This window comes from Portunus trituberculatus, chromosome 19 (assembly GCF_017591435.1).
Source record: "Portunus trituberculatus isolate SZX2019 chromosome 19, ASM1759143v1, whole genome shotgun sequence".
Lineage (NCBI taxonomy): Eukaryota > Metazoa > Arthropoda > Malacostraca > Decapoda > Portunidae > Portunus > Portunus trituberculatus.
Window position 1 is genome coordinate 18,517,538 of NC_059273.1, and position 24,744 is coordinate 18,542,281.

The 24,744-nt window shown below is 40.6% G+C and overlaps 1 protein-coding gene across 4 annotated transcripts in view; it reads right to left on the reverse strand.

Annotated features, from left to right (window-relative positions):
* Window positions 1-2,266: 2,266 nt before the first annotated feature.
* The window catches only part of LOC123506277 (dynein heavy chain, cytoplasmic-like), an 81,500-nt gene continuing 59,022 nt past the window's right edge, over window positions 2,267-24,744 (reverse strand). For 2 of the 4 annotated variants that reach the window (XM_045258225.1, XM_045258223.1), the window contains 27 exons: window positions 24,137-24,323; window positions 23,533-23,679; window positions 23,209-23,274; window positions 21,368-21,400; window positions 19,475-19,710; window positions 18,436-18,613; window positions 17,351-17,557; window positions 16,682-16,905; window positions 15,947-16,572; window positions 15,245-15,443; window positions 15,006-15,149; window positions 14,539-14,674; window positions 14,263-14,388; window positions 9,993-12,716; window positions 9,585-9,761; window positions 9,118-9,341; window positions 8,631-8,841; window positions 8,237-8,478; window positions 7,784-7,997; window positions 7,266-7,460; window positions 6,817-7,000; window positions 5,861-6,004; window positions 5,290-5,396; window positions 3,857-4,060; window positions 3,510-3,707; window positions 3,214-3,382; window positions 2,267-2,727 (listed from right to left, as the gene is read on the reverse strand). In XM_045258225.1, the coding sequence (XP_045114160.1) occupies window positions 2,468-2,727; window positions 3,214-3,382; window positions 3,510-3,707; window positions 3,857-4,060; window positions 5,290-5,396; window positions 5,861-6,004; window positions 6,817-7,000; window positions 7,266-7,460; window positions 7,784-7,997; window positions 8,237-8,478; window positions 8,631-8,841; window positions 9,118-9,341; window positions 9,585-9,761; window positions 9,993-12,716; window positions 14,263-14,388; window positions 14,539-14,674; window positions 15,006-15,149; window positions 15,245-15,443; window positions 15,947-16,572; window positions 16,682-16,905; window positions 17,351-17,557; window positions 18,436-18,613; window positions 19,475-19,710; window positions 21,368-21,400; window positions 23,209-23,274; window positions 23,533-23,679; window positions 24,137-24,323 (7,762 nt within the window). In that variant the 3' untranslated portion in view covers window positions 2,267-2,467. The remainder of the gene's footprint in view (window positions 2,728-3,213; window positions 3,383-3,509; window positions 3,708-3,856; window positions 4,061-5,289; window positions 5,397-5,860; window positions 6,005-6,816; window positions 7,001-7,265; window positions 7,461-7,783; window positions 7,998-8,236; window positions 8,479-8,630; window positions 8,842-9,117; window positions 9,342-9,584; window positions 9,762-9,992; window positions 12,717-14,262; window positions 14,389-14,538; window positions 14,675-15,005; window positions 15,150-15,244; window positions 15,444-15,946; window positions 16,573-16,681; window positions 16,906-17,350; window positions 17,558-18,435; window positions 18,614-19,474; window positions 19,711-21,367; window positions 21,401-23,208; window positions 23,275-23,532; window positions 23,680-24,136; window positions 24,324-24,744) is intronic. The other 2 variants (XM_045258226.1, XM_045258224.1) reach the window with 1 other exon arrangement.

Consider the following 24,744-nt stretch of genomic DNA (forward strand, 5'->3'; position numbering starts at 1 on the left):
GGAAGACTCCTGTCCTGCCAGGACACTGGGTAAGAGGCTGTGATATAGATTAAAGTAACATACTAATTGGCTACTAGAATAGTGGGAGGGGCTTCCCCACTATCCGTGCACCCATACAAGTCCTCAGACAGCACCCCAAGCCATAATACAAGTATTCAAATTTTCTATTGAGATCCCATTGCCAATCTCGTACACATGTACGATCTTGTATTGAAGGGATTATCTTGTTCTTTGAATGATAGAACTTCAAAGAACTGATTTGGAGTCAGTCTGAAATACTGTCCAAATTTCCCTCATCCATTTCTAGCTCTTGAATAAGATGATGATATGCACCACATTCAAGTTGTTTCATATTTGCTTTATACACCCATTAATAACTCCTCTTCCCCCACTTCTTCTCCTCCTCCTCCACATTAAGTGACCATAGAGTACCGTCTTCCTTCACTGCAGAAGGAACTGTCAAGTCAGCCAGCCTAGCATTGCACCTGGTGTGAACTTGTCCATAGCAACCAAAGTCAGCCTAGCTCTCGTGTGTCGAGTATCTTGCCTCCGGTGTAAAACAACCTTTAACAGGCTTGCCGAGGCTAATACATTTATTTAAATATAAAAAAATCCTGCAGTGCCTATGGCACCTTCACGCACACCACACTTGCACTGAATTCTCAGTGCAACACTGCACTTCCACCCTACATTGTCCTATGTCCCTTCTGGACTGGACCAAGGCAACCTCTGCCAGGCTGTCACACATGCCTTTGCCTAACTTTAGACCATAGGTACTTTTGGTCCCCCTGGTTCCCTCTGTAATGAAGACAACATACATGTATATCTAGATAAATGTGTAGAGTGGGTGGTAGAGAAACGCAAGCTGATGCAAGATATGTATTATAATCTTTAACATTTTGGTTATACAACCATCTTTCTGATGATTATTATATAACCAAAACATTAAAGAATGTAGTACATCAGCTTGTGTTTTCCTACCACCCAGTGAACACAACATGTTACCCTTTTATCACACTGCAACAGGGTATTATACATCACTTGCAAAAGAGGCTTAACATTTGTCAGTAGATGACCTCACAGGTTACATTGCTGCTAGGGAGGTCAGAGCCAATATGGCTGATCTTGTATCTACCCTCTTCAAATAAGGCAAAAGACCTGCCATCTAGTTTCCCCTGTAGATCTAATATTGCAGTTCAAATGTGAATAGTGGGGTTAAAAGTTGCCTCAAGAGCATCTCATAAGGTTTGGATCATTACATAGGGTCCTAACAATAGAACTAGTTTATCCATCTACCAACTCGACACAACCTTCTAGACAACTATCCCCTCTTCAATGACACTCAGCTTTCCCCTTCTTCTACACTGAATATCCTCAGTCTGTCCTTTACTCTAGATTAAACTGGACACTTCACATCTCATTTCTTGCTAAAACAGCTTCTATAAAGTTAGGTGTTCTGAGGCACCTCTGCCAGTTTTTCTTGCCTCCCTAACTGGTTACTTTGTACAAGGGCCTTATCCGCCCTTGTATGGAGCACTCTTTGCATGTTTGTGGGGGGGGGAGTTCCACTCACACAGTTTTATTAAATAGGATGGAATTTCCCTCCTCAAACTGTCTTCAGCCTCTTTCTCACTGCCGGAATGTTGCATTTCTTGCTATTTTTTATCGCTATTTCCATGCTAACTGCTCTTGCCAACTGCATACCTTCCCCCCTCCTGCACAAGGCTTTCTTCTTCCTTACACCCCTATTGTGGTAAACTCTGGACTCCCTGTCTGTGTCTTTCCAACTTCCTATGACTTGACTTCATTTAAGAGGGAGGTTTCAAGACATTTGTCCTTATCCTTTGGCTTATTCTATCAGCTCTGTAAGGTGACCGGCAACTGTTTTTTTTTTTTTTTTTTTTTTTTTCCTTGGCCAGGCCTCCTTTCAAAAAAAAAAATAAATAAAAAAAAAATAAATAAGAAAAATAAAGTAAATAATTATAATAATAATAATAATAGTAATCCGACACACCACCCTTTCATACATTTAATTCAATCAGAGGCAAATCTTCCACAAATGTTTGATTTCATATATACACACAATTTTTTTTTGCACTTTGTTCAGTTCTTTGTGTACTTCAAACTTAGAACCCCATGAAATGGTGAAACAAGTTTTGAATGTTTATATCATTTGCAATTGAGGAGCTAAAAAGTACCTCTTATACAATGATGAGCTCAAACTAGAAGTTTCTTATTGTGGAATGTAAGATTAAAAATGTACAAATATGTTATAGTGTATTTTATTGTTTTTCAATCACTGCTCTTTTTATTAATTAACATTTTCCTTCTATATTATTAAGAGCCTGACTACAAGATAAATACTTTAAATAGCCTTAATTACTCCAAACATCATTGATGATCTTGACAAAATTGTAACGGTACTGTCAATAACTTAAAGCTTGTCTGTGGTGTCTTTACAGATCCTTTAATTGAGACTGATAGAAGCAAGAAGTGCCACACCCCTCTCATAGAAACTGTGTGCATTCTCATTTGCTGCAATTTTAAGGTCGATTGTGAAGAGGATGTCTGTGCGGGTGGCATTGAGGTACACTGGCAATGTGATCTTGTTAGTATCAACAGGTTCCCGACGTACCCAGTGGAGCGTTACCATCGGTAGGTCAGTCATGATGGTATGGGTCAACTGCAGTGCATTACTCACACACACTGCTCCCTGCAGCTTTAGTCCTGTTCAAAGCAATAATGAGAATGAGTCAGACTTGAGATCACATTAATAAGCAGAGACAGAGGATTGGAGAAAGTGGGAGATCATTTTTATTTATTATTATTGCTGACAACTAGACAGGATTGAGACTGATGGAGGTATTTCATGCATTTCCAAATCTTCCTCCTTTTTGTATTTGGACTTTACTTAGATTATGTGAAAGGCTGGCGAGTGGTGGTTCAACAACATACCATGGGTCAGAGAGAGAGAGAGAGAGAGAGAGTAGAATAAAGCACAAAAATGGAAATAAATCCCTTAGGCACTGCAACAGCTTACATCCTATGGCACCACTAGGGTTAATGGGAGAATGCTAAATCAACCCATGGGGCAACTAGATTTGGCAAGGATTTGACCTCTGGCTTCCTAGACCAGAGGCCCGAACACAAGCCACCTTAACCAACTACACCACCCAGCCTCCAAGAGGAGAGGAGAGGAGAGAAATTACTTACCCTTGATAGAAAAGCCACCTGCAGCAGTGATCTGGCCCTCAGCATCAGCAATGGATACTTCTAACATTAGTTCCTCCAAGGACCAAGAGTTGGCCTGGGCTACACACTGCCGTGTTGCAGTGACGTAGGCTTCCGGGTTGAACAGACCTCCCAGCCACACCGTTACATTCTGGAATCACCACACACACAACACTTCATATACAAATACATATTAAAAATATGCTATGCACTTAATTTTCACCTTAAAATGAATGTGAAATGAGTGGAACATTTGAAGGAAGATGTACTTCCCATACCTTCAATTCTCCTGCTCCAAACTGAGCCACTTGCTGTGAAATCTCCTGCAGCTGTTTGACACGCTGGGAGAAGTCTGTGATCCACTGGATGACTGTGGCTCCACGAGGCACTGTGTAAGCCTTCCACTGGTCAGGAATGATGCCTTTCACTAGCTGGCTCACCATATTACGGTGGTAATTTGTCTGTTTCTTCTCAGCCTGGAATGGTTCATTAAACATAATATGAATCCGTAAGCTACCATACAACAAATAGTTCTCTATACTTTCAATATTTTTAGGCACAACAAAAGGGCTAAGGCTCAATACATATCATGTAGTTACCAATAAAAGAAGAGTCACCACTATACCTTGCAGATGAGGACAACATCATTGAGGTCACTCTTCACCACACGCAACAATTTAGCACCAGAGTTCACTTCCCGTTCAAAGTAACGATACAGTGGATCCTTGATGTTGTCCATTGTACGACGCAGATTAGCCACTGACTCAGGCAGGTGTGAAAGCCAGGTGACAGCAGACTGGTGCAATGTTACCATCCACGATGGACGGCCCTGAACACAATGAAATAATACATGCAAATATTGGACAAGATATGTGAATGCTGATGTAAGCCAAAGGAGATAATGTGTAGAAAAGGTAAAGATCTAAAAATTGGAGATATACTGTACTATGAATTTAACTTTTTTATATTATGGATTAAATTCTTGCTGCATAGAAACTGATTAATTCTTTCACTCCAAATGCAGCATCACTATAAACTTCATTATTGTACAGTCAGCTTCCTAATTGATGAAGGAGCTTTCCTACTTATAGTTGCATCTGTCAATGTTTTTTCATGGCAGTTATCATTGGCTGGAGCTGATGTGTATCAGACTGGCCTTCTTCCTCTCCCATTCTTTTCCCTCTTCTCCATACCCATGCTTGATTATATATATGCACTTACACAATTCATAGAAATAAAAATAATTCCCAACACACTGTATATGGTTACTTTCTAATAGCAATCCAGTTACAAAACAATGATGGGTACAATGTAATCTGCACATTGTCTTCTTTCTCATCCTCATCTTTCTCTCTCTTTCAAGAAGTTAAGCAATAGATCCAGGGAATGAAAACCTCTCACTAGCCTCTAACTGTGCTAGATCTGATGTCTGTGTGTAATTCACCTAGGGTCATCTGCTGGTCACTTAGGCAGTCATCTCTACAGAAAAAGTCCAGAGCTCATACTGACCAAGTTTCAGGTAGGACCAAGGCCACTAATACACCACACCTGCCCACAACCCCTCAGGTTACATCACATACCTACTTGCTGCTAGGTGAACACAGGCCATACTTAAAGAGGCTCACCCAGACTCAAACCCAGTTGTGAGCTGAGTATGCAAGTCACTCCACAATAGTGTCCTAAACAAGAGAGAGAGAGAGAGAGAGAGAGAGAGAGAGAGAGAGAGAGAGAGAGAATGGGGAGGCGGCTCAATCAACTCATCACAACTCCTGACCAATGATACTTCCCTACTACGATCCCCTAAGTTCACATGTGGCTTTAGTTAGAAATAAAGGTTGGAAGGCTGCTTCACCAAGCATGAAGGCAACTGTACATAATCATCGTCAATCAATATTCTCAGTAAGATGAATACAAGATTTATAATTAACCTAAAAACAAAAGCTGTATATCTGAGTATCCTATGACTTGAACACCAACTAATACATGCTAAAATGAAAGGAGAAAAATTATGATGAGTGAACTCTATCTCTCAAGTAAAAAGATGAGTTTCAGCCTCACCTCAATATCTTTCCGCTCTGTGCCAGGTGTGTCATCCCCGCCATAGGCCAGCTCCTCATCATCCTCAAGAACTTGCATTTTCATCAGTTTGCTCAACATGTCTGTGCCTGAAAAAGCCAACACCTCAAACTTTGCCCATAAAAATCCTGCTCATCTCTTACACACAATGTAAATGAGTGAAACACATCGATCTGTATCTTCTGAAATTTGACACTAATTATAGTTACTAGAATATCTGAAGGACTTAACAGAGTACAACTAGTTTCAATTAACAGAAAGCCTCAAAACATCTTGTTTAAAACTATTTCAATGGAAATACTTGCATCTTAATTTCAATTATTAAGTCCTATGGTGTTCAGAAAAAATAGCTAAATTTCAGTAAATATAAACTCTGAGCCAATTGCAATTATGTATCATTAAATTGCAATAAGTAGTAAGAGATGTGTCACATCAAAATCATCCTAGTTCAACCTTAGGACATTTATGCATTTGAAAAAGAAATCACTGGCCAATACCCAGCAACAGTTCTAGCCAAGGTGTGCCTAGTGCAGGCAAAAATAGACAGGCTTACCCCTGGTGGTGAGCAGGACCTTCTCAGCATTGTTGGGCAGCCCAAGCCAACTGGGAGTCTGGCGATCAGTGAGGGACTCCACCCACTGCATGAACTGGTCACGTCGGATTCCATCAGGCATGGTGATGTTCTGGTTTTCAACACCTGCAAGATAACATTGCCTTACTGCCTTGTATTATTTGTTGAGTCTTACATGATATCAATCCCATTTTCTCAGAAAGTTTTGAAAGATGATCTGCATCTTCTTTGCCACTTTTCCCTAGCAAGATGGCAACTTTAATATATAGATATATTCTAAATTCCTATATTTGAGAGCATGTGTACCTCAAAACTGAATGCATCCAGACAGCATCCAGTGAAGCCTTTTGTTATGGACATGGGTGTTCTAAGGAAGATATATTCTATGTTCATAGCTAATTCAACTTAATACAAATGTCTATACACTGCATCAAAGATTGGAAATTTTTTTTACTAGTTTTACACATTGGCATTCTATTTTGTTAATATCTCTTAAAGAAATAAAAGAATACAAGAAATCTAAATCAAATATCCTAAACCATATGAAAATTGGTATATAATTATCATAAGGCTCCTGTAAGGTAGTATCATATGCTTAGAGAGGCTTCCTTTCCCACCCCTACATACAACACCATGATGATAATCAAGACATTTGTTCCTGACTTTTTGGATAACTCTTATGATCCTTAAGGGAACTGGCAACCCAGTGGGTCTCTTTTTTTAGAGAGAGAGAGAGAGAGAGAGAGAGAGAGAGAGAGAGAGACTTCTGTATAGACAATCTGTACAAATGTGCATTTTCTTATCTTGTCTGTCTTAGTGTACAGACAAATATGATTAATAGACAGACTGGAATTAATTACATTATACGTATGAAAAAATACAACCACTTCTTGGAGAATCTCTATAGCTTTTCATTCTTCCTGCCAATGGAAACCTACCGTCTACATTGCAGACCAGAGGGAACTCAGGGTCAAAGCTCTTGGGAGTGAACAGCTTGTTGAGGAAGGAAGTGAGCAGCCTTTGGTCAAATTCATTGTCAATCTTGCCACCATAAATGCACTGGGACATGAGGGTGGCCAAGGCATCCCATGGTACTTTCTCTGGAGGCAGATTTGTTCGACCCTATGGGAGAAGCAAAGTAAATTAATGAAAGTAATTTCTTTGTATTGTAAGACTAAGGATATAATAAAGAATAAGCAAATTGTAACAATGAACACAAACTTAATTCAGAAGATTTTCAATCATATTTTTGTCTGCTATAAAGCCTAAAAAAAATAACTTCCAAAAACATAACTAGGTTGTGAAAAAAAATTAAAGCTGTATGGAAAATTTACAAAGAAAGTGAGATGTAGGAGATTTCAATTGAGACCTGCTGTACAAAACTCACCATAGCAGTGGCTTCAATCCAGGTGTCAAGAGTGTCACAGGCCACACGCAGATCTGACTCATTGAATTCATAGTACTTGGCCCAGCCAAGTGGAGCGTAACGCAGCCGTTCCTGTGTGATGGCGTGGAACCAAGCCAGCAGGAAGTAGAGGCGGGCACGCTCATTGGGCGACCGCATCATCCTTGAGGCCGGCACCTGTCACATACGAAACAAAATATCAACATAAAACATCCATAAAATCATAGTTGAGAACATCTTTCAAATCTTTTATATGCTGACTCATACATCAAGATTCAACATACAAAAATGAAATTCTATACTTAATATTGTGTCATGGTAATGCAGCCTTGTAGAATATTTCCTTGACTTTTCTAAGAACTAATAGCTTTCAATCATGCATGAAGTGTAGGAAATTAATGATAACAAATACAGAGTAAGATATCTGGAACAGATTGGGTAATTCCTGCCCACACCCCTGGAAGGCACTAAACCCTAAGTATCTCCCAAGCAAGCCTCACCGTGCTGAAAGTTCGCAGCAGGTTGGCACGGACGCCTGGTGGCGGCTCAAACACAAACACACGGCCAGCACGCAGGAGGTTGACAGGCAGGCGTGGTGTGATCTCCATGGTGAGGAAGAGCCGGAATTGTGGATGTGGGTGAAGGGAGTGGAGCTTCTTCTCTAGTTGGACCAACCAGGCAGGTGCCAGGTGGACATTCTTCAACATCACCCACCTGAGGGCACATCACGAATGTATAAGGTGAGTAAGGACACTAATAGGTACATTAATGTCTGTAAAAAAAAAAAAAAAACATAGAATGAATACATAAAACCAATAAATATAAAGCAAATAAAACTCAAATGATAATACGACAAAGTAAAGCTTTCAACGCAACTATTATGGATGGTGCAAGACGTATAGTTAATATTTTCATAATATTCTCTAAACTCATGAATTCATTCCCCATCCCACCTTCCATTCTTGACGGCCGAGTTGATGGCTTTCTCAGCCTGGCTGAAACCTTCTGCTGAGCCAATGGCAATGGAGGTCATTCCTTTGCTGAGTTCTGCTGCCAAGTCATCAACCCTGACTGAGGCATCAAAGCCCTGGGCAGCACACATGAGCACTGGAGTGTTGGCCTTCACTTCACCCTCCACCACTGATGCCAAGTTCACCTCCCGCTCACCAATGCCCAAGAAGCCATCACCCAACACCTACAAGAAGCAAAATGGCATAATATGAGAACCTTTGGTATAAAACCTTTTGCCTAATCTCAATAGTATTCATTATCTTTGTCTTAGGGACTTAATTTCTCAACATTCAGCTTTGGACTGCCTCCATTTAAACAGTATACACCAGCACTTACATTGTTAACAAACAGCCCAGCAGCTGCATACAATCTGTCTGGTCTGAATGCCTGGATGGCCAGAATGTGGTACATAGACTGGCCGACTGGTGACAGTTGCTTCTCTGTCTCCCAGATGGTTGGCACATTCAGCTCTGGGGCAGCAGACTCAAGCCAAGCCTGGAAATCTTTGTTCCCCACTAGGCGATCCATATTGGCAAAGGCTGGTACCCTGAGAAACACAAGGTATCAGTACATTATAAACTTCACTGATTGATTGACTGTCTTTTTTCTGTATTGTTATGCTAGGTTAATTTTAACAGTAACTAAAAAAGCAGTAAGCCTACTAGGTAATCAACAAATAAAAGCATTGAAGGTCTTAAAATCCCCTACCCATTATTACATAACCAATATATACCATAACATGTTACAGATACAAAGTACAACATAATTAATCTAAAAATCTTTTTTAACTGATCAAGTTTAATATGTGGTGTGTAGAACTCACTTGTTACAAAGCCTCAGCATGGAGTCTGTCTGCTCTGGGGTAAGACCAGCCATGGCTGAGACTGTGGTGTTGAGAAGACCTTCTTTGCTCTTCAGGAGGAACTGGAACTCTGTGTCATAGGAAGGTTCTGAGGTGACTCCCCTCAGGCGGATGCGGGCAAGCAGAACAGCCAGCACCAGGCGGTCCGTGTGCAGCATTCCTCGGGCCACTCTGGTATATGTCAACTACAAGAAAGGCACAACCATCACTATACACCCTACAACCACACATTTAAAGAGTTTCAAGGCAACCAATTACCATGGAGATCACAGGTCTGTGTAATACAATAAAACAAAACTTATAGATGATAGACGAAACATTATCAGAAATTGCTGTAATAATCAATGGATCAGCTCTGCAGCATCTGTAACAACCTGGTACTGCAGACTGAGTGCCATAAACTAACTTCTCAAGTCACATTAACGGACCTGGAAGAGGTCGTTGGTGATGATGGACAGGCGGCGAGAGTAGTCAGTGTGGTCCCGGATGTTGGGATTGTTGCTGAGCACATCGGTGAACACGTCCAGGAAGAAGTGCAGAGAATACTGGTATAAGAAGTGGATCTGGTTCAGTGAGTCGAGTGTGAAGTAGATACTGGAGCAGGCCTGAAGGGAAAGAAAGCAGCAAAGATGATGATCAGTTAATGTCTGTAACACTTGACAAATTACATACACTTACCTACTCATGTTACTAGTAGCAATATCTGTGCAGTAGTGTTCTTTTATTACCAGTCTGCCTTTCAAAATAATTATGAAAGTGACAAATACAATTTGGAACAAAATATACAGATCAAAGAACAAAAAAGGAAAACTTGTGTGTAAATGTGAATGTCTTACCAATGAGAGTGGCAAGTACTGCTGTGACACCATCTCAATCTCATTCATTGTCTTGTCAGTCTCTTGCACCTTGAGGGAAATGTCTGCTGCCTCCTCCTTCAAGGTCTCAAGGGTGGTTATCACGGAGTCATCATCCAGGATCTGCCCCTTGGAGTCATTCAGCACTTGCAGCAGGTTCTTCTCTAGCTGTCTCAGACGCAACTGGAATTCACCCTGAAGCTTGAGCAGGTTGGACCGCTTGTCATCAATGTCTGGCCGCTCAGCCTTGAGGACTTGGTTAAGACACTGGGACTGCAGAGATGACCGTGTTACTGTGAAGTTGACAAAAGTGACACGGGAACAGATGTCTGGTGGGAACTCTACTGTAGGGTCACGAGTAGAAAGGAAGATGGTGAAAGCTGGAGAAAGATCAATGTCCTGGTCTCCAAGGGTGATGAGAACACGACCACCAGTACGTCGCAGTTCACGGTTCAGCACAGGGTTCAGGATGGGATCATAATTCTCAACATCTTGTACCAGCAGTGGATTGCCAAACCTAAGGGCTGATTCAAGGTTCTTTCTGAAAGAGTCATCCAGGAAACTGGTCTTTGTGATTTTCTTGTCTTTGAATTCATTCATGATGAACTCTGTGGCCTGGCCTGAGGGATCAATGATGAGTGGGTATCTGTTGAACCTGTTGAGCATGATGGCATTCTCAGTGCAGAGCTCGTCAGCAGGAAGGGCATTTGCTTGCCAGCGCAGCCTTTCATCAGGGTTGGACAGGTACTCAGTGCGGGCAATGTCTCCTCGGAATTGAATGTTGGCCTGCAGCAGATGGTGACACCAGTTGCTGAACAGATTCTCTCTGAACTGCTGGTCAAAGTAGCCACCATAGGCCAGGAAAGCAGAAGAAAGTAGCACATCTCCAATGATGGTGGACATCTGGAACTTGAAGGTGTCTGAGGTGGCAGCCCAGCGGTCCTTCTCGATGCTGAGGTTCCTGATGAGGGCCATGGATCGGTCCACCTTGGCCTGCACATTCTCCAGGTCAGTCTTGATGGCCTGGGCCTGAGATATGAGCAGTGCATATTCATCTTTGTAAGCAGCAATGGAACGTTCCAGACGTGTAATGAGACCCTTCACATCTTCATGCTTCTTCTTGTTCTCTTCGGCCATGTGTTCAAGACTGCTCAGTTCATTTCTCAGAGGTTCCACTCTCTTCAACATGTCAGCAAATTCTATTTGAGCAATGGCCCACTTGACCATAGGTCCACAGGCCAGTGAAGCACGGTTCACCTTCTCAAAGTTATAATCAGGGTTGCTGAGATACTTGTTGCGCATCTTCTCACGGATATCATCAGGCATGTCATCTGTGTTGTAGTTGACAACTGTGCCAATGAAATTATCCTTCATGATGATGGATTTGATGGTCTTCCAATCGGAGGTGGCTTCTCCCAGCAACAAACAGATGGATTCCAGGGCCAACTTGACCATGGGAGGAGGGTTGGCCATAGACCTCACCTCCACCAGATGCTGCTTTTTGATGCTCTTCACAGCATTCTGGGCATCCTGCACTGCTGGTTCTACTTTGCTCAGATCCTGCATCACCTCCTCTCGCTTGATTGTGATACGTACAGTTTGAGCTTCTAGCTGCTCCTGCAGCTCTTGACTGGCAACCTTCTGCTTCTCAGCCTCTTGTTGATCCTTCACCATCTGTTTCAGCTTAAGATTGGCTGCTTCATTCTTGGCTTGCAGCTCCTGGTTTTTGATGGCCAAGGATTTCTGCATCTGTTCCACCTGCTCCACTGTTTCGGCAATCTTGCCCAGACCTACATTCAGATGGAGTTGCTGCTCCTCAAGCTCTGATCGTTTTTCATTGTACAGCTTCACAAAGTGATTGATGAAGTCCAGGTAGTGTCTTGGAGTGATGGCCATAACAGTGCTGCCTCTCTTGGCCAGACGAGTGTTGGCTCGGTGCAGAGTCTGATGCACATGTACAAAGGCATTGATGATGGCATCCCTGTGGCTAGGCGGTGCAGGCAGGCACTCATAAGCTACTGGGAAGTAGTCTGGGGCTGCCCAGTTCATTCTGTCCAGATCAATGCGGTGCGTGAACTCCATTCCTACCTGGAACAGGGCACCATTGGACCAGTCTCCAAACCAGTTGAGGACACACCTGTTGAACAAGGCAGGGGAGGTTGCAGCACGGTCCTTGAGACCATCAGCAGAGGGATTCATGGTGAACACCACATGAAGGTTCCTCATAACCTGGCCAGTGAACCACTTGTACAGCTCCTCACTGGAATCCAACATGAGCCCTTCACGCTGGCTGCCTTCTTTGCACTGGGTCATGAGGGTAGTGTACTCGTCACCCTCAAACAGACCTGGCACCTCACCGTTGGCCAGCAGGGTGTTCATGCGTTCCAAGAAGGAGGAATCCAACACATTGGACTCATCCAAAATGAAGCATATTTTCTCATCCTTGCAGCCTGAGCGCCGGAGCACTGCTCGCAGGTCCTCATCGAAGTCTTCTGAAGTGTATTTGTTGTGCACTTTGATCTGGAAGATGGAGAGGCCATTCATCCAAGCCACAAAGCGTGACAAGGTGGTCTTGCCAGCCCCTGAGGCTCCAATAAGCAGCAAGTGACCCTGAGGCTGCCGGAAGATACGGTCAATACGCAGCACGTGGTCAAGCACCTCGTTAAACAACACCAGGGGCACATCTAGCTCCTCCTCGTAGAACACCTGTAATGCAAAGGTTGCCATGAAATGTTTAGATAAAAGTGGATACACTGCTACAAATTAAATGTTTCAATATTATCTGTAAAGGGAATAAACTTAAACATCTTGTATTTTCCTACACATGCAAAAAGTGGTCTAGTGACAAACCATATTAGACTGTAGAATATAAGAAATTGAAAACTATCACTATGTATTTAAATTAAGGTAAAAGATGATGGGGGGGGGGGGAACCTTGTGGTATTTTTAGTCCTGGTACTTTCCATCCATGCAAGATAATTCTCAATGTCAGTACAATCACAACCACTGACTTCAACATCATTTTCACTAGCAAGAAAAATCGAAAATTTTTGAGAGCAATCTGATTCACTGGAAATAAGGTTTTAGTTTCCATGAAGTAGCTCCAGACACTGATTGCCAAGTGTTGTCCCAAAATATGTAAAAAAAAAAAAAGTCCCTACCTTGACACTCACTACCAGTCACAGGGTCACAAGTATCAGTGTGACATGTCCTCATTGTAAACTTGTAAGCATTAAGTGTGTAATGTTCTATCTCAGAGATTCCAACTGCTAACAAAAGAAGTCATCTTTGAACACTTGCAATTATGGTTCAAAATCATCTACAACTTAAAACAAATACATTATAATACTGGCACTAAAAATTACATTATATTGCTGTATAAGGATGAAAAGTATATCAGTGTCACATTCAACCTTAAAAAGCCCACATCTCAAAACTAACCTACTGTGCTACTGAGGCACACTTCCCCAGTATTTAATGTCTGTTACAATGATGCTGGTAGCACTGGAAAGGTAATAAAAATACCTAAAATATTATCAGACAGAATTTTGATTGTGGGTTATCTTTTTACTTATTCTTTTATTTTATTTCCAATTTTCAGAGAAACATCTGGATGAGGTTTAGATAATTTACTTTATAAAAGGAAGAGAGTGGGTGACAGTATAGAATCCAAAGAATTTAGGAGAACAATGAGAATTTTTCCACAGCAGCAATAGAAAAAAAAAATTGGTTCATAAATAGTGAAAACTCAAGTCAGTCCCAACAACACCTTAAAGGAGAGGTTTCTTGTCCTCCACTCTTATCATTTAATTAATCTTCCATGATGGCAACACACCTAATATTTTCATGTCTATTAGATAAAGTTAAGTGTTGAGTTAAAACAATACTACAGTATTTCTGGTCTTAATCAGTAAGTTTTTTTTTTATTTTATTTATTTTTTATTTATTTATTTCTAAGTTAAGGCCTATAGCACCTGTAGGCACACTTGAAGACTGTGTAAGAAGCGCTGTTTAGCTTCCGTCCATTAGTGGTGCAGGCAATTTTATCTATAGTGGTACCCATATTAAGGCCCATATCACCACCCAAGTTCATCTTTGGTGTAAGGCAATTACACCTCCACCTAGAACTTGGGTATCATGGTGACATGTAGGTAACTTTAAACTACTCGACAAATGACATAGTGACACTATTTCACTGACTAAGTGAAGCTGCAATTATTCTTCTATCCAATTAGTGTGTTGAGAGACTCACCTTCAGCCTGGCCTTAACATATTCCCTCAGCTCCTCCTGGTCTACTGGAAGATAGTCCTTGGACAGCCAGTTTGAGTACAAGATGGGTCGGTGCAGAGCTCTGTCTCGATCAGTGTTGGGGAAGTGCTGTGGAACACACACCAAGATTACTACACTGCTGTACCTCATCCCCATAAAATGTAACTATTGAAAACTAAAATGCATGCCATATGCAAAAATGATATCAACATCAGTCCCTGACAACACTTCCTATTATAAGTGATGTCTTGACTTTACCTTGAGAGCAATAGCATCCACATTGTCATTGGTCCACTTGCGCTCCTCATCTGTTACCAGACGGTCATGGAAAAGCCGGAGAGCCTCATGGGCCCATAGTCTGACCAGTCCCTCAACATCCAGGGTTTCCAATGGCCTGCCACAATTATGAACTTTACTACCACATAAATCTTAAAATACATTTGCTTAAAAATCAATCTGAACTTTGATCTCTATGCTAACACTAACAAGATAATAATTAAAGACCTTATAATGGAACAGTACTAGTCTAAAATACTCCATACTTCAACATTTTCTTCCAATCAATGAAATCTATAAACTTTAGTCTGTTGAAAGCTAAATAACACAATTTCCCATGTCATTAACAAGGAAACAATTGGTTGCTCATAACAATCTTTAAGAACAGCCATGAGCATGAGTTTTTCCTGAGTGAGAATGACAGCCACAATGTAAGATGTCATCTGTACCTGATGGCCTCACAGATGCCTCGCACCCATCTCGTCATTTCACGTGGAGAGTACACATAGTGCGGCTGCATGTCCTGTGTGAAGCGCTCCTGAGATTGGAGGTAGAACTCCACCATGGCATTGGTCAGTGGGTCTGCATATGATCTGCAAAAGGAAACATTTCAGTCATCAGATCATCTTAACATTTTTTAAATTTCATAGATGTTAACAACACACTCAGGATAGGCCAAGATCAGCACCTGAGAGGAGGAATGATCCTGAGCATGGCCCTGTTGAAGGTACCATAGATCTGCTTTAGGGATGTCTCTCCAGGGTAGTCCACATACACCACTGGTACATGGCGCAGGAACCGGTGGGAGAGGGGCTTTCGGCCAGGATCAGTTGGAGGATTACAGGCACCCACAAACTGGATGCGTTCCAGCTTCACCCATGCTTGGTCTGGAAAATAAACAAATACACTGTACTAATCCCCTTACAGATAAATCAAGGTTACACAACATGGCTGTAGTAAATAACCAGTTATACTTTAATAAAGTAAAAAAGTAAAGGCAGGGGATAGAGTATATTTACATGTTCCTTTGGTGCTCATTTCAGCCTGACTGGTCTTTGAGCCTATGATGAATCCCTTACTTCAGGACACAAGGCCAATGATCTGAATTTCCACAGTTTAGCTTCTAAAGATTTACCCAAAGTACCCACTTAACAATCAACCCAAAGGAGGAATGGAAAGCTGCATAACCTCTGCACTGACTGCCCCAGCTCAAATTTGAACCAATCTCTGCAGTTTCACATAAAGGTGCACTAGCCACTGCACCAGTGGGTTTTATTAAAATGTTACTGTTGAAACTTAAGAGAAGAGATTTGATCATGCTAATAAATGATGAGTAAGGACAATCCAGTAAATTATGCAAAATACTGAGGGTATATCTCTATAAACTAACCTGAGATCCTGAAGAAGCCACCGTGCTCCACCATCTGCCGAAGGAAGCTGATGACACGCTGAGTGCCGTACTTGTCCATATCCGGCAAGTTGATCTCGTCACAGAATACCACCAGCCACTTGCCCAGCTGCACAGGGGACAGGATAATGCCATTGGGAGTCTTACGGTACTCGCAGTAGTGGTCAAAGGTCTTCAGCAGGAGCTCTGGTGTGGTAGCACTGGAGAAGTTAAGGCCCACCACTTCCAAATCTGGCAGGGCACGCAGGGCAGAGAACAAGGTCATAGTCTTGCCTGAGCCAGGTGGGCCACACAGCACAAGAGGTTTGTGTTCAGCTAGCCAGGTGTAGAGGAGAGCCTCATGGCGCACTGTGTCCACGGTGGGCACCACTACATCAGGTGCTGCCACTTTGTGAGTCTCCACCTCCATGCTGGGCACCTTGGCTGACCACAACATCCACTCTCCACTGATGGACACCTCATAGTCAATGATTGGATTACTGGTGTTTGGTGGCAGTGGGATGGTGGTGGAGTTACGGATGAAGTCGCCCATGTCACTGCGAGCCTTCAGCTTGCCATCCCCAGCAAAGCTCCACAACAATGAGTGCACCAGTGCCTTAGGGACATACCTGGGCAAATAAAAGAACTCACTGAAGACGATGGCAGCTATATGACTCAAATTAAATCAAACAAATATCAAAGACAATATAACACAAAACACACTTCATTACCACTCACCTCTCCAGCTGATCTGAGTGCATGGGAAAGTCAGGGTGGGTATTGTTGTACTGCACAATATTCCTCACAGCCTGGTTGAGGAGGGCAAAGAGGGATGAGAGTGCCCTCATACGGGTGAAGTCCATGATGTGTTCAAGGTTGTTGGTGGCATATTCCAAGCACTTCACCACAAGGCCATCTGGGGTGAGATGTGGTGACAGGATGGAAGCCACATCTCTCTGCACCTGAAGACACAAAATAAGCAAGTACTGGTAATAAACAAAAATAATGGAACAGATCAAGTGTCATGGATTTCATATACTGTCTAACTAAAGTACTTTCACTGAGGCTGTTATGTCTGTGAAACTTTTTTTTTTCAACTCATTTATCACTCAGCCCAGGCTCTGTAATCAGAATCTCTTGTTGTGAGCTAAGTGTGCTATCCATTACATCAGCAAGACTTCATACTGATGATCAGGATTAAAGTGTATCAGAATGTACCAGAATATGAGCAGAGTAAAATATATACATGCTACACAATGGAAAATGTACTTCCTAATTACTTAGATGAGCAGGAAGTCAAACAAAATTCAGGCAAGACAGAAAGGATTCATTAAAGATCAACAAATGTGTTTTAGTACACCAATCTCTAAGCATGGAGAAGACAGCCTTTCCGAACTTTGACCTTACCTGCAGTGTGGGGGTAATCTCATCATCAGTCTTCTTGTCTGTTTTCTTGATGAAAGCAATGTCTTCTTCAGTCTCCTCCACCGGGATGTTAGACAGGCGGGACAGGTAGTTCTCAAAGATCATCTCCACAGACAGCACATCCTCAGAGAACCATACCATACCACAGCGAGACACAGTAGCCAGAGTGGCATACTTCAGGTCTTGCACCTACAGGGATGGAGAAAGAGTATAGATTGTTTATTTATTTATTTTTTTCATACCATGTGGGCTTTTCACAGGAATTTAAAGTGGGTACTTTTTGTGGTACCCCCTATCTCAAAGCCCGCCCGCTAGGAAACCGTTGCCCCGAGTGAGGAAGCCCAACCTACACTCAGACCGTGGACAGGATTCGAACCCGTGCGCTTGGAGACCCCGCTGACCCCAAAGCAGGCATGGTTCCACCGTACCACGGCAGTCTTATTAGATTTTCTGCCAATGCTTCTGTTCTTGAACTATCACTTACCCTCATCAGAACATTCCACTTTCAAACACTTCATAGAGTATGATGGAAAAGATAATAACCACTAAGATAAGACCTAGACTAGAATATGCAGCTGTGATGTGGTCACCATACAGGCAGAAGGACATTAGGAAACTAGAAAGAATCCAAATGACTGCTACAAAGATGGTGCCAGAAATAAAGGATCTTCCCTATAAAGAATGACTGAAGGAAATGGAACCACCAACTTTGAAGGATAGACGGGAAAGAGGAAATCTAATAACGATAAGTTAGTACACTGTATGGAAAAGATAGATAGACAACACCTGGTATCATTGACAGAGGATATAGATAGATGCACAAGAGGACACTCTAAGATCATGAAAAGTCAGTGTTCGAGGAGCATTAAAAAGTTTAGTTTTCCACATAGGATGGTGGACATCTGGAACAGATTGACTAGAGATTGCAGCAGCAGAAAGTGTGCACAAATTTAAGGAAAAGTTGAATAAAAGTACATATGGAGAGAGATCACTATGAGCCCTGCTTGAACCCTGTAATATAAACTAGGTAAATACACACACACACACACATGCTGGCACACACCAACCTCAAACATGATCCGGACATTTGGCGGGATAGAGAGACGCTCGCCATTGGGCAGCGTGAGTAGCTTGTTGTCATCCAGCACTGAGTTAAGGTTCTCCACCCACTCAGGATCCACATCTCCATCAAAGATAATCCACTGCCGTTTATTGATTTCTCCACGAACATTGTCAATGATCTTCCTGTGAAGGGAAAGAAGGAAAGACATGGAATAAACAGTTAGATGAAACATTACAATAGTACTTACTGGATGATTATTACTTCATTTTCAGTTCCTTGTGGAATATCAGATTAGAATTCAACATTTTCATACAAGCTACCCTTCTCTAAATGTCTGACGGCACTTACAAGGAACAATTTACAACACTGAAAAGATGCTATCATCATTAAAATCATCATCATTATCATCTTCATAAGCTAGGCTACAAACTCAATTGATTAGCATAATACTACCAACCACAGGGCACCAGCAGGGAAAACATCCTATAAGGAAATAATTGAAAAGCGAAATGGGAAAAAAAGCAGAATGAAAAAAATAAAATATTAATAAAACAAAAATAAAACTGAAAAAAGTTAGCAAGGTAATAATCATGACTGCAATGAAAATAGATGAACACCAACTATGAACTTCTGAAGTTCTAAAAATTCAACAACCTGGCTAGGCACTTTATTCCTTAATTTTGTGGTAGCTGAAACAATACATCCTGAACACTGCCAAGTATTGAATCTTACAAATGGGAAAGAAAGGCTGTTCAAATCATTCATATTTCTAGTAACTCAAACTAGTCAGAACAGTTCTGGAGGCTCAACATGAAGAGTTTGCCCAGAATTTTAACAAATCTTAAGAAGCATACACAAAGAACTCACAGAGCACCATGTCCAAAATCAACATTAAGGTCAGGGATTAGAAATTTACAAGCCCTATATTCTGAATGTGACAACCAAAAAGCATTACAAAGAAGTAATGAAAACCAAAAGATAGACATTAAGAATCTTATTTTGTAATCAGCGAGTTCATCAAGCCAAATGGTGACGGGCCTCACCTGAGGATGTGTGTGAAGAGGCCGTCAGTCCACTCCCGGGTGTTGGGGTCCAGCACACCATAAAGTGCTTCCTTGCTCATGGCCTTGGGGTCAATGACATGTGCCACACCCTCCACTCCCTCAAAGCGCTCCAGGGCCTTCAGCAGCACACGCCAGGCTGTTGACTTGCCTGAGCCACTGGGCCCCACCATCATAAGACCATGGTTAAGGTTGCTGATCTGGTACAGCTGGAGCACCTATGGACCAGAGCCTCACATTTAGCAACCATTCTTTCATCCTGGGTTAGCCACTATTCCCCAAAAAGTCAAGTCACAGGGGCATGAGTGACACAGATATCATTTATATGAGTCAAGAATTTAGCTGGACTGAAGGTCCCATATACATAGGAAACTGATGATTTAACAAACTTATAGCAACATGGTAAATATGGAAGAAACTTGTACTATATAACAAAGACAACAAACTACGTACTCTTAATTGAAAACACATAATCCATTTCAAGTCTAAATCTATTTTTACTAAAGGTTTTTAAAAATCTTAATATTGGTCAACTTGATACACATTTTGTTCTATAAAAAATTAGCTAGTGTGTAGATACAGGGAAATGATGAAGAGCACAGTGATCTGAAGAGTAAGCTGGTGGTGTTCAAAAAGAAGCCATTTTCAGGAGATGAGCGACTACAGTCCGGTAGTGATTGTTCGAACAGCCCAGATCTGGCCAAAAGGACCAGCACATTATTGTAATAACATGAAGACAGCATTTTCAGACATTATTCATAGAAGATATAATCACTTACTCTGTATTTACATAAACTGAAAATATTCATTGTTTTCTAACAGTTTTATCACTACCAGAGATAAGATGACACAACAGACCAACAAGAGACAGCTACCACCAAGCAGTGTTTGCAGGATAATCATAAAAAAGATCAGTCTAAGGTAATGCAAGTGAAATACAGCACTAGTAATATATATTGAACTTCCATATAACAAAACATGTGTAAAATAATACCCACCAAAACTCACTTTCCCTCCAGTTAACCATTACAATGCAATCCTCCTTTTGATGAAGTCACCAAACACCACCAAATCATATCCATAAGTGCAACAAACCAGTATTTACAGCAGCAAATACACCTGAATATTTCAAAACCAATACACTCACACACACACACATACACACATATGGGTATATGTACTTGGGTTTTCGTCTGAATCCACTGGGAGCAGATGATACAACTATAGCAAAGGCTCCATTTTACAGAAGAAAAATTTGGAGTAGATAAATGCAACAGATGTATCATGACAGAAGTGTTGCAGCAGTGTAGAGCTGGTGCTTGGCATTATGACAGAGCAGCTGCAGCAAGTCATAGGCTACTCATAATTATTTACTACAGATATTACAAATGTCAGCAATTTACCTTTGTCTACTTCTAATATTACTAAAAAAATACATATATATAAATACGTGTGTGTGTGTGTGTATATATATATATATATATATATATATATATATATATATATATATATATATATATATATATATATATATATATATATATATAATAAAATACTCTGTAGTGCAGAATCCTCAATACTGATTAACTTTGTATATATTGCATTGATTTGTCACTTGATTGAAATAAGAAATGAAAAATTTTAAAAACTTTCATGGATGTATATTTTAAAAATTTCATTTACTTATTCTATATTATTTATTAACTTATTTTTCTCTAGCCAAGAACCAGCTGCCCCACAAGCATAAGAGTGCACCAGGCAGGGATACAGAGCTGAGGTGAGGTGGGGCCAGGGTGAGAGCAGGCATTGTGGGAGCTGACTGCCCCTAGGACCAGACCCCCCCAAGGACCAGACCTAGGTCAGGGATGCCCTTACCTTCTCGCACCAGCCCTCCCCAGGGATACTCCCCTTTGGCAGACATGGGGGTAAAGTCATGTGTAAATCAACAGGGTAAAAAAATAGCACAATGGACACAGCCAGGTCAAGGACAGCAGCAGTAGCAGCAGCAGTAACAGGACATCTCCTGCCGTCAACCATGACAACACACTGCCACACACAGCCTGCCCTTGACCCAGCAGTGTTTGGTATATGACTCACATGGTGTTCTGAGAGGGGTGGGTGCACCCAGGGTTATTTCTCACTAACTAGTAATGGAGCCAAATTTTTGGGGGGTTGTTAAGTTAGTCCACATTCATATCAGGTCATTGAGTCTACTAAAATGGATAAAATTCAAGTCTCACATCTACATTTCAGACAATACAACTATGTGTGGATGCAGGCAGTGATAGAGGGCAAAAATTTCCTCTCTAAGAGCTCAATAGCAAATCTCTCAGTCATTATTCTGGAACTCTCTTGCTCTAAGTCATTCTTTCAAGATATTTAAAAACTCAGAAAACCTTAATAGTTACTAAGTTTAAACATTAGAAAAAAAAAAAAAAAAAAAGAACAAGCAGTAATGAGAATCTCGCATATAAATATATATATATATATATATATATATATATATATATATATATATATATATATATATATATATATATATATATATATATATATATATATATATATATATATATATATATATATATATATATATATATATATATATATATATATATATATATATATATATATATATATATATATATATATATATATATATATATATATATATATATATATATATATATATATATATATATATATATATATATATATATATATATATATATATATATATATATATATATATATATATATATTCCAAATTAAGAAATATCTAAAATTAAATTTCTAGATACAAATAATTTAGTCATTAATACAGCATACAGTAAATTTCTACAAGCAAACAAACTGGGATCAAGCATTCATGAAACATTATATTCATCAGCTGTCCACTGCCTCTGAGACCCATCCCCAGTGAGTCATGAGGTTTACACACAAGAGTTATTGAGAAATATTAATTTCTGCCCTACCTACCTGGTTTCCTATTAACTACACCTTTTATCCTAAGCACTTGTTTAAAAACTGGAAGAAAGAGGCTACACCAGTGTTAACTTGTGTGATTACAAAATTGACTCAACCAACAATACCTGATAATCTCAGGATGCACCTTAAGATACTACATATAAAAAATACATCTCTAGATAAAAGCTTGCTGTAACAACAATGAATGTCAAATAGTTCAGTGTAGACACTTAGTTTACATGGGCAGTAATATTACCTACTCTTAGCCTGATCCTATACAGTATGTGGTTCTCCTCAACAACTAAAACACTCAGGGCCAAATAGTGAAACCCTACTAACTATAAACTACACTCTCCACAGTTCTCCGAGCCAACAGACTGAAACATCACAGCCCATAACCCTTGTGCCACCACACACTACCACTACTACCACTCTGCACACCAACAAACTAATGTACCACTACTTCACACAAAACATTCACACACTATCACCACCACCACCACCACCACCACTACCATCCCACACAGAACACACCACATTATTGCTGCATCACAACACACACACACACACACACACACACACACACACACACACACACACACACACTCTCTCTCTCTCTCTCTCTCTCTCTCTCTCTCTCTAACATTGCAAACCTCAAAACCTAAGCACAGCCAACAATTAACATACTGGACACCAAGACCCCACACTACATCTCCACCATCACTCCACCAGCACCATACTACACATACCTTCTCCATCCAGTGTGCCCCCTGCTCCTCTCCTTCACCACACACCAGGAACTGCTCCCTGCACACCTGAGGCAATACAATTTCATGATAACTTCAGGTAAGGAAAATCTTAATGCACAAAGTAGTTCAATTTTTAGCATACTATAATGATAATTTATTTAACAAGACTCCAAATTTCACTGAATCAGCTTTAATGTGATTGTTTAAAAATATTCCCGAGTCTTACAATGCATAATAGTATTTCAGAAATTAAGAACAGCTTACCATTATCATATAAAAAAATACAGACAGAAAAGAGGGAAACAACTTGAAAGGATGACTCACCTTCCTGATCTCTTCTTTAAGGCCAGACATCTGGGCACGTGTGTACTCAATGCCTGGGAACACATCAGACAGTAGGGAGAACAACAGGGGGATGTCCTCTGCCACGAGCTTGGGCACCATTGTCTCACATACACTCTGAATCAGGATCTAAAAAAAAAAAAAAAAATCAAATTATTATTATTTCTTTATGGTAAGTGATGAAAACTAAGAGTGATATGGATTAGTCTTTGTAAAACTAATCTCCACTCACCTTCCATTTTTCACAAATGTATAGTGTTACTTTTCTAACATTTACTAACATTATGAACAAGAGTAACATTACAGGACTACTGTAATGAATCTCCATATCAAAGTAAATCAATATCAACTAGCCTTTTGAGACTTCCAAGATCACATTACCATTTTGTCTGGTTGCCTAAAATAAAAAAAAAAATAACATGTTTGGACAAATCTGATACTCAAATACTTCTAATTATTTATAGAAAATATTATAAAATAATCAAAATACAAAAAAATTGCATAAAATCTTAAAGTGCATTTCTGTGATCTTTTGTCAGGATGTCCCACACACAATGTATAGTTTTGATGTCTGAAAATAACCCACCTCCTGCTCTGGAAGATTCTCTGCAATAGTGCCCTCATCAATGACTGCCTCCTCCCTGCTCCTGAGGTCCTCCTTGATGCGCTGAATGCGATCACGCTTCACATTGCCAGCAGACACCAACACTGACTTGAGGGCACGCAGACCAAAGTCATAGTGGGACTGGTTGGACAGCTGCTCATCACAAAGTCTTCATGGAAAAGAGATAACTCAATAACTTGATCTTTAAGCATATAGTCTCTTGATAACTTTTCTCTCCACAAATTGCCTCTAATAATGCAGTTGTCAGTCTCTAGCTAACATATTCCAATATCAATGAAACTAAACAGTCCCTCCATTTCTTCCTCTTTTTTGCCTTCATATACAACACTAATCTTTAAACTTAACTCGCAAATGGTTTCCCTCACACCTATTAGGTTCCTCCTTGTACCCCCACCCTTCATTATATTTTTTCCATGTGTCATTGACTACTATTTTCACTTTCTATCCTGGGTGTATACTCTGCATTCAGAATGAAGGAACACTACCATTGTATTCCCTTAGAGACTAAAAGGGACATTACAAACAGACTAGGTACCCTCTCTGTATCTCAATTTGTTGTTCAGTAAAAA